Consider the following 16663-nt stretch of genomic DNA (forward strand, 5'->3'; position numbering starts at 1 on the left):
TTGATGACCATTTGAATTCGTGTGTTCGTTACTCAATGTGTTATCACTGCCTTTAATAGCGATGAAATCGGAAACAGGCGAATTGCTCATGTGATCTCATATATCGTCCGAAACTTTTGTCATCATTTAATTGCTGGTGAGTAGCACTTTTTGTGGAATTTGCTTACCACTGATAAGGTTTCAACAATCACGAACCATTTACTTAATCATTATCTAATTTATTTTTATTCTCATAAACTGTGAACGACGTACAATTTTTTTCTCCAGATTTTCCTATAAAAGTACAAAGTTTGTATAACATAATATTCCAAAATAGAAAATGAATAGACTAATTTCATTTTTTAAACGGTGGTGATTTAATTTCTACGAAATTTCCTATTGTAACTTCAAGCATTGACTGAATAAATCTTGGACCTTATCTTGGTATTTTAATAAATGAAAATCTGAAGTGGAATCACCGTGTTAAATATATTTTCAATATAATCTCACACAAAATTGGTATGCTATGTAAATTAAGACATTATGTCCCACCGAACATTTTATTTCTGATATATAATTCTCTAATTTTGCCATTTATCTCGTATTGTAATATGCTCTAGGCAAGTTCAAAGAGTAATGTCGATACTATTCTATTGTTGCAAAAGAAAGCATTACGTCTTTGTACTAATCCTTCTGACCGTGAACATTAAAAACCACTGTTTTTTTAACTGAAAACTCTAAAAGTTGATGATATTTATACCCTGCAAACCGTACTTTTTATATTCCGCCTACAAAACAGGCTACTTTCCTCCTATTTCCCCCATTATTTCATATGAATAAACATGTAGACTCGTATTCCACAAAACAAGCTGACAAATTCCATTTGAAAAATAAAAACAGTCGTATTATAGCCTTCTATATTTGACATGCTGATCCAGATACTTGGAATTCACTCCTTACTGTAATTCGAAATCTGAAGTCAAAATAGCTGTAAAGACTATGCTCATGAGCCCATTACTAAGGATTTGTGCTTTTATCTTCACTTTATGTATGTTATTCATTCAACCACTTTTGTCCATACATATCACTGGCGTCATAAACATGTCTTCTAATGTCAACAGGCGTCTGGTATTGTGGAATTCTCCAGTCTTCCCTCTTTCTCTCTATCTTTTCTCTCTCTATTGCAAGTCATTCTCTCTCTTCAGTGTGTTTCCTATATTACTATAGGCTGTTAGTTTAATATAGATTAGTTTAGTTTATTTTAATTAATAATAGTCTAGTTTAATCGAGGACTGCAAGCATTTCAAGCTTCATGCTAACGCTGTATCCCTCCTGCATCATGTTAATTGTAAAAATGAATAATTTTCTCCTATATGTATTGTCTATGTTCCAAGAGTATCATGTATTGTACTTTGAAACGTAAGTTTTATCACACTGATGGAAATTGTGTATGTTTAAAATTATACACGTTTAAAATAATGATAATATAGAAATCAATAAATCAAATCAAATCAAATCTTCGCTTATTAAGTGGGTCAGCATAGCGATTTCGTCGGACATTTTGTGATAAAAGCACATATTTTACACATAGGGTATATTAAAATATTCTAAGCAGACCTGGATATTGAGCAACTTCAGATTTGGCTCGTAAAGCCCCACTACTTGCACTACTTATAGCTACTTGCGCCCTCTAAATTATTATCGGTGTCCGTTGGTCCCTATTCATTTTTTCTTATGTTAATTGAGGGCTGATTTGATGAGATAACCACCTGTCAGTGACCTTGCAGGGAGGTCTAATCCCCCTGGTCAAACTAGTGCAGACGGGCTTTAAGGCCCGTTGTGACCATTTTCAAAATGGCACCCTCAGAGTACATTGTCTAATTGTCATTGTCTAAAATGGATATGTATTTTTTGTTAAAGCAAATTTAAGTTAATGAGTACGGTTCAAATCATATTTCAATTACAAGGCCCCAAAGCTATGCAAATAAGGATAAGTGCCCATTTTCAAAATATAGACCCAATGTATGGCAGTGCTTTGCAGTTGTATAATATCGTTAAAACTATTCTAAATGTTATCATGGAAACGTTACTTAATTTAACTTTGACAAAATTAGTAAAGCCTGCACAATATTTATTTCGGCGTAATCTTAAATGCAATAACAGCGGTAGATTTGGAAAGTGTTGCTATTTCACTCTTTAAATGCAGCTAACTGTTAAAGGTAATACAAAGTTTTGGTATTGGGTCGTGAATTTGGTTCAAATGAACAAATTGGAAGCATATGCGACCCTACAATATTCAGTGATCATCGTCGCGGTTGAAATCGAGTCTAAAGTTATGAAATTGTAAATAATAAACTCTTTATGTTGTATAGCTTACTCTCAAGGTCAAGCCATTAAATTAGTTTTTAAAACAATGTTTCTTGACTAAAATCGACCAATTAGCTATTCCCGTTTGGAAATTATATATCACAACTACATATTCTGAGATTTTCATGGTCGCAGCTACCATCGTAGGGCCGTAGACGCTAATTGAAATGTATATCAACATTTACCGGGAGCACCGGTAAATTTTTATATTCAATTTTTCTCGAAAGCAGAAGTGTTTTAGGGGCTAAATTTTCTACTGCTTATATTACATCCACAGGGGTATCCAAATACATCAAAATTGTAAAGAATCACTATCCACCCATTTCCAAAATTTCCCAAAACTTTGTATTACCTTTAACATTTTATGTGAATTTTAGTCATTCACTATAGTCTTGCTATTATAGTTCATTTAGTTATCTAATATTTAATTATCTAATTATTTATTTATATATCTATTTTTTGATAATTTATCTACACTGTTGGTCAGAAAGGTGGAATCATTATTTTACCCCAATTTATGGAATGATTTTGACAATGGTTTATTCCTAATAGATCTAAATGATAGCATACATTCTCAAATTTTATTGAGTAATAATTTGCGAGTGTTTGTTTTGCGTGACTGCTACAGCATGTGTGTGCTACTATGCTAATCAACTAGGGACCTACGTCCTTAAGTTATAGATGACAGTAATGAGGATTAATGCCTCACAAAAGGGCACTCATATAGCTGATCGACACGGTTTTTATTCTGGGGCCTTACATTAACGAGGCCATTGCTTAGCCAATAAGTCATGACTGCATATGGAAACGTTTGCTTGTATTTGTCTCATAAAAGAATTTGACTCCCACACGGTGTTGAGTGCTCAGGGGTCACATGCCACTGGCTTCATCGGGCAGGTAGTTCCATTATGTGAATGGGTAAATTAACTATTACAAAATGAGGGGACATATCACATTGTACAATAGGGACACACATTATTTTTATTGTGCAGAACATACTCTTTTATTGACTTATTGCATTAAACTATCAAACCAAAATGCATTGTGTATTCTAACAATTGGAGTACAAAGAATAATAACAGGTGAATGAAATGCATTAAACATCACAGACACCTGGGAGGAAGCATTCATAAATTTGAATACATATAGTTGATAAACGACTCCGATGAAATTATAAAACCAAAATGAAATTTGCGTTCTGGCAATTGGAGTACAAAGAATGATAGCAGGTTAATAAAATGCTTCAACAGCAACACAAACACCTGGGAAGCTAGGAAGCATCCATAAATTTGAATAATTTAGTTGATAAACGACTCCGCATGTGAACGTGTGTTGGAGCAGAAAGCAGTGGATTCTTAACAACACGAACCCATTTAACAGAATGTCGGAACGTAAATTAAATTTGGCGCGGTTGGAAATGCATCTTTCTACCCTGCGACTTTAATGGTACGATCCAGTAAATTAAAACAGTAAAATGGCTCTTATTTGAAAATCACTCATTAAATAAAACCCAAAACTTCAGTGATATCAGAAAAATATATTATATCTTACTAATAATTAAAAAAAGATGTATAAACATTGAGAAAGTGTTGCATTTTACGATAAAAGACACCGATTTAGCGAAGATGACCTCATTAGTGCGCTTGCATCAGGGAATTCAAGGTCTAAAGGTCAATTCAGACGCTGATAAGTTATTGGTCGGGCCTTTTTGTTTCCTTTATTCCGACATAATTATACAATCAATCAAAACAAGTTTAATACCAGAAGAAGGCTAACGATTAGTATTTTTATTAACCGCTTGCCCCAAAGTCGCTTGACCACATTGAAACGAGTTAGAGCTTGCGAGAGCGGCCAAATTGTGATTGAAACTCGCTATTTGTTATTCTTCAACGCAAAAAGAGACGACATTGTGCTGGATAAATGTATTTTTCCGACGAAAGTACAGAACATTTGCATATGGACTTTTTATATTATACTTTATGAAATGTTACCCGAGTGACTTCCGGGCGCCCCAATGCTGGAAAGAAACCCACATCTTAGAAAACTTCACTTTTTCATGGAAAAATGCTTATTTGTTCTATGCACGCAAGTCAGAGTGAGCGGATGATACAACGTTTCCATATGACGCAGCGGGGGCTAGGGTACGTCGCCGCCCCCACAAATACAAAAAAACAAAGAAAATGCAATAAATTATCAATAATTCATTGCATTTTCCCCCGGTCGCCAACAGGAAAAAAAAATCTTATGTAGGGCCATGCATTATGGTCCAAGGCAACAATGTATTTACTTATTCATCCATTCCTTTATTAATTTATAAATTAATATATCTCTTCATTTATGAATTTATTCATTCATTTAGTTGGATGTTATTATAATAGGTTTTCCCGCCCACTTTCATATATGTATCACTCAATTCAATTAAGGTGCTTTCAAATGCACGCATTACCTTTTAACGATCGATATCCACCTTTCAAATTTTAAAAATCCGGGCGATGGAATTCATTTGGAGACACGCCATTTAGTTATGAGCATCCAGCAAAACTATCAGCAAAACTATTTCAGTTTAGGGCATTCGAATTTGTTATCCGAATTTTAGAAATTTATAGGGCCAACAACAAAAAAAAAATCGTTAACGGGGATACAAAGTCGTGAACGTTCTTAAGATTTCAAATTTCGTGCATTGAATTTCGAGGTTCGTACATTCAAATTGATAAAATAGACCTGAGTAGACTGTTTGGGTAATCACTTTCATTTTTAGGAAATTCAATTTAATATTGATTCGCTCAATTAGTCTCATGGATACAGTACGTTTGTACGTTTTTTATGGCAAAAAAATAGAGGTGAGAGCGAGGGGCGAGATGAAGAAACAGGAGGAACAAGAACATGAGATAACGTAAGGATATAGATTGCTCGAAAACGCTATTTTCTAAGATTACAATGTTATGTGAATCAGTATAACCTGGGGACAGTATAATAGGTCTTTAATGAAATCTGTTGTAAAAGGTGCATTCAACAATTATCGAGAAATGCGTTGCGGTGAAACGATCTGCACCCTAGATGTAGCGTAAAGCAGAGAAGAAAAGGAAATGGAGATGAGTGATGGAAGACATACGGAAGAAGAGACAGAGAGAGTACGTTTGTGTTCCCGTTTCACTTAAAAATGCAATCTGCCCCTTAATATTTTGACCACCTACTACAGCGTTTCTCAACCAGAGTGATGCGGGAGCATTTTAGTTATATCAAACATAATATGTATTGGAATGTCAACTTCATGGAAACAAAGTATCAGAAACCGCAATTGAAATATAATTTGGGGTATTTTAATGAGTAAATGAAAATTCACAGAGATGAACGTGTATTTTTGCTCGCTCGCAAAACTTAGAAACGGGATATTTTCAGACAGCGAGGTCGATGATCTATATCAATATTCGGGCACCCCAAGTACGAAGTATGGCGCCCGAATATAGCTTAATTTATTGTACTTTTGCGTGATGTCCTCAAGGTTCCATTCTGGGACCACTTCTTTTTCTTTTGTATTTGAGTGATGTAATGAACTAGATATCTGTTTTTTCATTTATTCTCTTTGCTGATGACCTAAATATTTTTTAGTCACACAATAACATTGAAACACTAATGAATACCTTTAATTTGGAGTTACCAGAAGTGTCGACATGGTTTAAGTGCAGCTGTTATCTTTTAATATAAACAAAACTCATTTTATACACTTCGACCTCCCTAATGTACACCGAGCTGCAGATATGAAGCTTACATTTTTTATTGATAACTTGCCCTTAGAACATAAGCATAATTCTAAGTTTCTCGGAGTGTTATTTGATGAATTTCTAATGTGGAATGACCATTTAAATTATATGAAAACATCGATTTCAAAAGGTGTAGGAATTATTTGTAAAATTAAAATATTTTTTTTGAAATAAATAAAAAGTTTTATTTTCATTGTATAATACAATGGTTCTTCCATAATAACTTATTGTTATATTGTTTGGGCAAGTTGTGCTAAGACAAAATTAAATCCAAATGTGTTTTTTTTTTGCAAAGCAGGGCTATTCGCAATTGTACCAAAATCACCAATCCTTGCAAATTCAGAACCCTTATTTCAGAAGCTGAACACATTAACATTTTTTATATCATTACTTTGCAGGTTGTAATCTTTTTGTTCAAATACTCCAATAAACTAATTCCTCTGGCATTCCACAACCTCTTGCTATAAACAACACGCAATACATTCTTTTCCGACACGAAACTCTCACAACTTTTTGATTAACCCCAAATTGTTAATTGCGCATAAATATATCCGACACCATGGCCCTGATTTATGGAATAAGCTCTATTGAACTACTGTTTAATCATATTAATTCGATATATTCTTTCAAGGTTACTATGAAACGTAAATTATTATCAGCATACTCTTGTCATAATTAAATTTTAATAAGCGTTCCAAGCACACTTTTTTTTAAAGCAATTTTGTTTTATTTCTCAAAATGTGTAATACAAACCATAACATACGATTGAATTAAAGAAACGTGTTCAATATTGATTGCTTTTACATACACATAATTAAACAAAAAATTATTTGCAATATATATAACTTAGCAACAAAGTAAACGTATAAGTACCTAAACATAATATATATGTCAATTGTAAATGTTATTCACTTATATTTAAAAAAAACTTAAACAAATCTGGAGGTAATTTTACTGGAGAACAATACCTGCTCCTCCCTGCCCCCTCCCTGCCCCCTCCCTGCCCCCTCCCTGCCCCCTCCCTCACACAAACACCCCATCCACCCACCCACACACATAATCACCCACCCACCCACCCCACACACATGACACTACTCACTCAGTTCATGCAGCTAACATTCCCAACTCAAGAAAAATATACTAAACAAGTAAGTTATCCAGGCCGCAAAATAGAGTTACACTTTTAACCGGAAAAGAAAACAAATCTTAATTAATCTTAAGCTGTTCCCACTTTAAGAAATGTGATCCCAGCTTTCCCATTCTAATTGCTATTTTCTTTTCCTCATCCCTATACTTAAAAATGCTTTTTTCATCTTTTCTAAAGTTGGAACTCCCCCCCCCCCCCCCCGATCTTGACATAAATGTAACATACTTCACCATGAAAATGATATTATTACACATTTTTATTCTATATGAACTATCTGCCAACCCAACAAATCATGGGTGTCGAGCCCGGGGGGATGGGGGGGGGGGAGGGAGAGGGAAAACTAAATTCAGACAAGGCTTTAGAGTCGAGAATAGTACATCAATTCGACGTCTTCTTTCTTTAATAATCTAATGAAACGTCAGAGCTTCCGCCCTTCGCGTGGGAGGGGGGAGAACTGAATTCAGACAAGGATTAAGAGTCGAAAATGGTACATCGAATCGTCTCCTTTCTTTAATAATCTAATGAAACGTCAGAGCTTCCGCGCTACGCGCGAAGAAGGGGAACTTATTCAAATATTAAGGATTAAGAGTCGAGAATCGTCTTCTTTCTCTAATAATTTAATGAAACGTCAAAGCTTCCGCGCTTCGCGGGGGAGGGGGAAAACTCCCCCTCCATGCACCCAACCCCCTAGGGAGCGCGCTTCGCGTGCTCACTACCGCCCCCCTAAAATGAAATCCTGGCTACGCGCTTGGGGTGGGGGTGCAACCTGCCACACGCTTCTACCTCTTGGTTGCTTTGATCCATTGCCGAAAATATTTTGGCACCTATCATCACCCCAACCACGGAAACAAATCGACACCCTTGCAACAAATATATCTCGCCATTCTAAATCTATAAGTTCATTTAACTCAAAAAGTTTTACTAAAACCTGCCATATCCTTTGAACGCTCCTGCAAGATAAAAATAAATGTTTATATGTTTCTATTTCCTGCTTACAAAACGAACATAAATTATCACCAACAAAACCAAATCTATGAAGATGCTCATTAGTATATATGGCTCCATGCAATAATTTAAATTGAAATTCTCGTTGTTTTCTAATGAGTATGGTAATTCTTGGTCTTACAAATATTCTTTTAATTCTTTATCAATAAAATCATAATCATTTTTCCCCACCCCTTACCTGCAAATCATACGTTTGCTGCAGTGCTTTGATAAAATAATCATAAATTGTTCTTGAACCAACATCCAAAAACTGTATTTTTTACCTGAAATATGAATATAAGTATTAAAGCTTATAAAATCAACCTCGAGGAATTGTATTAACCCTGAATCATCCTTCCATAACCTGGGTATCGCATCATAAATATCAATGATCATAAGCAAATTATTACCTTTCATACCGAGGTTCATAAAATATTTAACAGACATAACATGGCCTTTCTCAACCAAGTGATTCAGTTGAACAATCCCTCTTTCAAACAAGTATCTATCAAATATCCTTTTTCCATTTATACATATATTCCGATTATTATAATTGGATTAATATAACCCTCCAAATATCTTAAATTACTTGTCTCTTGCCATGCTTGCAAAATTTCCATATAGTATGGTGGAATATCTAAAACGAGTTTAATCTTTTTTGAATCATAATCACATAAAAATAAATACAATTACCACCCACAAACTGTAAGCAATGATTAAAAAACAATTTCCATCCCAAATTTTTCTCTCCATATAAAAGACGTTTTATTCACACTATGCGCTGTATTTTAACGGACATTTCAAAATTAATCATTCTTAATCCTCCAAAGTCATAATCCTGATACATTATTGCCCGTGCGCGCACACACACACACGCACCCATACACACACGCACACACGCGCACACACACACACACACACACACACATTGTGCTTGCAAGAGAGTTGCCCATTCCTCAGTGGCTGTGTTTTTTCTATTGGAGGGGGGGGGGGGTGATTTTATTGATGTTATTGTTGATTTGGAATATTATTATATTCGTTTTCTCTCAACAACAAAAATCGAACAAATTAATTCGACAATTATTAAGATACAAAATTGAGTACAAATTTAAAGATAAGAATCAACACAATTATACTAACAAATGCAAATAATAGCTTCTATTTGATACTTTTATCCAAACTTGTAATCATCTTCAATGTTGTCACTCTGGCATCTAACATTTTTACTTTCTTGTCTGTGTATTCAATACAGCTAGATTTCATATTGTTTGCTAGATTGAGTAAATATCGAAGCCTGCCCTTCATAACCGAGTAGTCACCACATTCATGTAAATTTGAAAGAATCAATCACCGTCAAAGAATTGATGAATCATCGCTCTAAAATTAATTTTAATATACCCTGCATTTGTACCCGTCACGAATTAACATATATCTTTAATGTTCTTTTTGATTAATGTCCTCCCCATTTCTTTCTCCCTGTTCAATAATAAAAGACAAAAGGAATTTTCTCAATCTTAGGCCAAAGATTAATATATTCACATTTTCTTTATGCAAAAAAGAGAAAGAATATGTGTACGACTATGAATTGCCTCCTTTTCAATATGATTCAATTCGTTGAAAATATTCAGAATCTGAATATGATAAATCCAGATATTACACCAACGCTCTTAATCGCACCTCTCGCTCCAACTACCAATCCAACCATAGCTCATATACCCATCCACCATGTTGATCAAATATAAAAAGTTTCCAAATGAAACTCGAAAACAAAGAGATGAAAGGGAAGAGAGGCTTCAGTTGAAATCCTAAATTCTCTGTGACTGGCTCGGCACTAGTTTCTGAGGGACCAGTCATTGAAGATCCATACTTTTACAGGTGCGTCAAAAAGAGTGTGTGGCACGTGTGATTGATATCCTCTATCAAGATTTAAACAAAATAAGAATGTAAGCTATGACAAATAACATCAGAAATCGAGTATCAATTCACACCTTTGCCCAAAATACAAACAACACAAACACATTCACACCCGCACACACACGCACACACGCACACACACACACACACACACACACGCACACGCAGGCACACACACTGGCACACACACACGCACACACACACACACACACACACACACACTGTGCTTGCGGAGGGAGTAGCCAATTCCACAGTGACAGGTGTTTTTATGGAGGGGGGGGGGGTCGATTTTGTTGCTGCGGTCGATTGTGAATTATATTTGATTCTTTTTCCCTCCTAATAAACAAATGGAATAAATTAATTGCACTATTAAGATTTAAAAAATAGTGAAAAGTCATATTCGTAAGACTATAAAATATAATTATATTCATATCCCTATCAATACAATGTATGAAAGTAATCTCTTATATTTGATACATGTTTAAATACAGAGTAGGCCCTACTTCCACAATGATTTCTTATAACATTTCCTTTGGAATAGACACAGCACTCTTCTGTTACTGTGAAAAACATAGATCATACAAATATGTAGTCGATAAAAAAGAAAGAACCTAAATCGTAACAGAAATGACAATTTTCAAAAAGGAATGAACTGAGACGTGAATTAAAAGGTTTCCCTCCCCCTTCTAGCTTGTCTTACACACTCCTCTTATCCCCCTTGAAAAATGTGAAACAATTAAACCTTTCACAGATGCACACCCACATTTATATTGACTATAGTGTCAAAGAACACGCTGGTCGATAAACATTTCTAAATTTTGTAATAAATATGTCCTTAGAAAACATTGTTTGATTATTTTTTATCCGAACTTTTCATCATCTTCAATGTCATCATTCTGGCGTCTCCCTGTTTTACTTTCTTGTCTATGTATTTAATACAGCTAGATTGTTTGCTAGATTGGATAGATATCGAAGCCTGCCGTTCGTAACCGACAAGTCACCACATCCATGTAAATTTGAACGAAGCAATTACCGTCAAAGAATTGATGTATTATCGCTCTGAAATTAATTATTTCACATTTCAATATACCCTGCATTTGTACCCATCACGAATAAAGATGTTGTAGGTATCTTAAATGTTTATTTTGTGTATTTTTCTCCCTATTTCTTTCACCCTGTTCACTACTATTAAAAAAGGAAATGTCTCAATCAAGGCCAAAGATTAATATATTTCATTTTTTTTATGCAAGAAAGAGAGATAAAAGGTCAACTAAATTGTATCGTGTACAACTATGAATTGCCTCTTTTTCAATATGATTCATTATGGTGAAAATATTCATAATCTGAATATGATAAATCGAGTTATTACACCAACGCTCTTAACTGCATCTTTCGCCCCAACTACCAATCCAACCCGAGCTTATATACCATGTTGATCAAATATAGATGGTTTCCAAATGAAATTCGAAGGAAAAAAGGAAATATACGATGCACTGAGAGGCTTCAGTTGAAATCATAATATTGTGACTGGTTCAGCACTAGTTTCCGAGAGACCAGTCACTGAAGATCCATACTTTTACAGGTGCGTCGAAAAGAGTGCGTGGCCATTTGATTGATATTCTCTAGCATCAAGAAATGAAAACCTAAACATGTAAACTATAGAGAAATACCTCATATATCAAGTATCAATGAATGAACATTTTTGAACCACCTTTTGCGGGCTTTCCCTGTTATGGGGACCCCCTAAATTCGGAACACTGATCAATGCACCCCCTATATATGATATTCAAGATATTTTATAACCCCCGATTCAAATTTCTCAGGAATCCAAAGAGAGAGAGAGAGAGAGAGAGAGAGAGAGAGAGAGAAAAAAAACCTTTTTAAAGAAATATCCGGGTGTAAAGTCAAATACACCTCCTTTTTTAACAATTCTCGGGTCGGACTTTGCCGCGCAAAAAGTACCCCTTTACCGGGTATTTTGGGAACACGAATACGGTCTCACCAACCCCGGAGGGGGGGGGGGTGAAATAGGAACAGGTTTGTTTTTCTTTCTTTACATCCTTGTTTTCATTTTCATAGGGGACCATTGGGAGCTATTAGTATGACGTGATCATGAACGCAATTTGACGGGGCAAGTGAGACCTACATGAACATGAATACTCCTAATTTAGTAAAACTTGTGCGATGCATCTTAATTTCTAATGCACTTATCTAACTCTTTGCCTATACCGGAAACTGGTGATCCCTGTAATGGGCATATGGGACTTTCACAATGCAGTCGTCAACGAATTCGAACATGCCTGCCTTTTAATGAATTTAAATAACTGAAGAAAAGCCGAGGTCATCGGCAACGGAATTTGATTCACATTTCTAAAAATGTACATTCCTTTGTTAAAATGTGAATGACTCGTTTGAAGAAGGAAAAAATGGTTGAAAAGATAACGAATATGCTATAGTCGTATTATAATCATTTTTAATGCATGACTTTTTGTTAAGTGGCACCAGGGACGTGATAGACATCAAGTCCCTGGTGGCACGTTTAATTTGATTATATTAATAAAATTGTGTACTAGAACGAGGGAAAATTGTTTCGAAAGCCCATCCCCTTAATTGCATGCTCTTTATCTAAATTCAGGTGATTCATTTGATTTGTTTGCACTGATAATGGACGAGAGAAAATTAAATTGTATAACCATTTGTTGATTGGTATGCTCCTTATCTAAATTTACACGAATCACTTGAAAAGGTTGTTGCATGAATAACAAATTTGAACGAACGAACGAACGAAAATAGATTTGAATTACATTTTGCAGTGGTGATGTTGTTGTTGTTGTTTGGTATTATCGGCGTTTCATTCTTTTTTTAGAATATTTACGCCTTTCACTTTATTTCTTTTTTTTTCTTCTATATTTTGGTACTATTTGTAAATTCATACTCATCTTTTTTGTTGTTTTTTTTTTTGATAATATAATCTCAGATCTACTGGTCCATGAAAACCCCTCACCACAACTATCGTGAATTTAAATGCTCTTGACTTTCAATTGAATGACTAAATTGCTAAATTGAGCGGGAAACCTATCTCATTATGACTATTATTTTCATTATTAGTATTAGTATTATTATTGATGTTGTTATTATTATCATCACAATTTTCGTCATCAATATTATATCCATTTAACAACACGTGGACTACCGTTAACTCAGATGTTTTAGTCATCTCCCTAGACACAAGGATCTGGATATGCCATTTACCTCGCGGAAATAATCATTGATTAAGAAATCCACTCTCCTCGAACAACCTTATTCAACAAAATATACCTTCTGTTCTAGATCCCTTAAATAAACAAGAGTGGATATATTTTTTTCTGCAGTTATAATTACTAATGGACATAGGTGCGCTCCTTAATTAAACATGGGATTGGCACTTATGTCGTGTCTCTCTCATCGTGGACCCTTTTTAGAGTAATTTTGCATTCATACAAACTCTGATGCGATCGATATTAAAGTGGATTGGTTTTGGTTTCCACTACGCTCCTGAAAAAAAGATGGTCTTGGTGGTCAAGTTAATTACATTAATTTATAGGTCAACAAAATACAGTCTTACGCAATTAAGGAGTGCGAACAATCATTGATTGCACCGCAGAATTATTTAATACTTCCTGCATGTATGCAAATTCGATTTCCTCGGGATAGTTGTTTCTGATCGGTTATTAGTATACACATTAGTGAACACAAAAACTTCACAATTTCTGCATGCTTTGATTTTCAGTTAGCGCTAAACAACAACAAAATACATGTATTTAGTCAGCATGGTCAAATTGTATCCCTCTTTTTCTCAAACAGTATAATACTATCGTGAATGAAAGTAAGACTACTTCAAAGTAACGCTTAAATTAGGTGCGTTTTCATTGTTTCTTCTTTTTCATAGGGTTCGAACAGTTCTATTGTGTTGACGTATACACCCTTCCGAATCAGACTTAAAGTTGATAATATTATAATGTCTGATGATTTTTTTTCTCGGTTGTGTTGATCTTACAGCCGCATACTCTAATCTTGAATAAATATTAAATTTTGCAAAACAATGTATATTCATAAAGAGAGAGAGAGAGAGGGAGAGAGAGAGAGGGAGAGAGAAAGAGAAAGAGAGAGGGAGAGAGAGGAGAGAGAAGAGAGAGAGAGAGAGAGAGAGAGAGAGAGAGAGAGAGAGAGAATGTGAATAAGGAGGAGAGAGACATGAATATACTGTATATGGGATGAAATGACAGAATAGCGATTTTGAAACAAAAAATAGATAATCAGTGATAATTATGGCAAGACTGGTTTTGTAGTGTGCTTCTATTTTGATAGGCACAGCGGATAGTTTAACACTACAAATTTTGAGTATGTCACTGTTTATTTTTTTGTTGTTATTTTTCATTTTCTGAATCAACAGGTTCTTGACGAGAATGGAAAAGACGGTCACGGTGGAAACAACGGCAAATGTGACAATCGGAGAACTCACATCTAGCGTGGACCCTACCACAACTAAGGTCCATGCATCTAGCATGTCAACGAGTTCGGAACCTGAAATGAAGAGTGACGTTTGGAAAGCGAGGAATGACGGATGGAATGTTACAGCTGACGCATGGGACAATACGACTGACGCATGGTATGTGACGACTGAGGCATGGAACGGCACGATTGACGCATGGAGCGGTACAACGGAATGGACATTCAATAATAATGGTACCCTGACATCGAGGTCGTCCTCTGAAGAATGGGTGTGGTCCCCTGTTTCCTGGCCATGGTGGCAGATCGTGCAGTTTATCCTAGCCGTCGTGGGCATCATTGGAAACTTTCTGGTGATGCTTATCCTCTTTCGTCAAAAACGTCACAGTTACTCCACCGACACCCTGATCGCCGCCCTGGCCGCCGCCGACTTCACGACGTCGATCTCAATCCTACCGCATCCGCGCGCGACGACGCTCCCGGATACGCCGACAGGCCAGGTCTACTGCCGGATTATCCATTCATCCGTGATCATGTGGATATCAATCTGCGCGTCCATTTTCACCCTGACGACGATCTCGGTTGAGAGGCTGCTTGCGATACGGTATCCGTTCACATTTCAGCGCATGTTTACACCGCGACGCAGCGTCCTCGTAATCGTCGTCATCTGGCTCGTTGCCGTCGCCATCAACTCGTACAGTTTATACATCCACTTCGTCCAGGACGGGACGTGCGTTACCATATTCCCCACGGCGCTGTTCCAAAAGATCATCGGTGTGACGTTATTTCTTGTGGAATACGTCATCCCCGTCATCATCATGCTGACCGCACACGCGTTGACGATCCACAGCCTTCGCCAGCGCGCGAGCCCGGTGACCGTCGGCCAGGAGCGACAGAAGCACGCGCTGAAGCTGATGAAGGCACGACATCGCGTCCTCCAAATGCTCTTTATCGTTGTTATCACCTTCATTATCTGCTGGACTCCTGATCAGTTCGGCTTTCTGGTGTTCAACCTCGGCGTCGTTGACTTCACCCATCTCTTTAGTCCACTCTACCGCGCCTTCGTTGTCCTAGCCTTTGCAAACTCTTGCCTCAATCCTATCATCTACGCCTCTAGGAACCTGAGGTTCAGGAAAGCCCTTGGAGATCTCTTTAAAGGCGTCTGCACACCTAGTGGACAGTCAGTCTTTGCAGGCTTTGAAGACGATGATGACAGCAAGGAAATGAATACAGGCGCTACAGATGTACCAACCAATGACCAATCTCAGGTTTAAGCTGCTCAAAATGATCAATTAGCACAATTGCAAAGACTTCCGAAAATAAATTTAACTCATTTTGTTGGGGGGGGGGGGGGAAATAAAAATCTGTCTTCAGGGGTAGTACTATGTTTCATTCAAAGAGTATTATTATTTTATGCACGAAGCATTGCTTGATTTTTAAAAATAGTTAAAAAATGCTAAATATGTATATATTGTTCATCTGTATACTATATATTTTGGATGAAAAAGAAAATGTACGAATTTAGTTTTGACTTGTAACTGATTCTGAATAATATAATTTGTATTTACTGTTTTTGATTTTAACTACTTCTGTTTGGAGAAATAAAACACTTCATAAAACAAGAAAGGCAATATCAGTACCCCAATGTATGACCGACGGAAATCATGTTCAGATTACGTAATAGGTCATTGTCATGTTAACACATGTCAAAAGGTGACGTACAAAGCCATTGAAATCACCTTAGGTTGATTTTTTCGAAGGTAGTTGCGATGGTGTTCATTTAATATGTTCAACAGTACTGATATGATATAGGTAATATAGGAAAAGTAAAACAGATCGTCTGACATAAATTCGTTGTCAATACACGGATAATTTCAAAGCGATTTCAAATGAAATTGTGTCTCAAGCCAATTATTATTTTGTTCATCGTGCCATCAATGGTGCCCTAATTTGGGCAGCTTTGGGCAGTTTATGACACATTGACCGTCCGCGAAGTTTGGTTGGTAAGTCTATGCTTGTTAGT

General features: G+C 36.1%; 1 protein-coding gene across 1 annotated transcript; it reads left to right on the plus strand.

Moving 5' to 3' along the window:
* Positions 1–15959, plus strand: LOC100892818 (galanin receptor type 2-like). Its single transcript, XM_003728597.3, has 2 exons — positions 1–136; positions 14585–15959. The coding sequence occupies exon 2, from the start codon at positions 14598–14600 to the stop codon at positions 15912–15914; it is 1317 nt and encodes a 438-aa protein (XP_003728645.1). The 5' UTR covers positions 1–136; positions 14585–14597; the 3' UTR covers positions 15915–15959.
* The last annotated feature ends 704 nt before the right edge of the window (positions 15960–16663 follow it).

The sequence above is a fragment of the Strongylocentrotus purpuratus genome, unplaced genomic scaffold (assembly GCF_000002235.5).
Source record: "Strongylocentrotus purpuratus isolate Spur 01 unplaced genomic scaffold, Spur_5.0 spur5_scaffold_19, whole genome shotgun sequence".
In the NCBI taxonomy this organism is placed as follows: domain Eukaryota; kingdom Metazoa; phylum Echinodermata; class Echinoidea; order Camarodonta; family Strongylocentrotidae; genus Strongylocentrotus; species Strongylocentrotus purpuratus.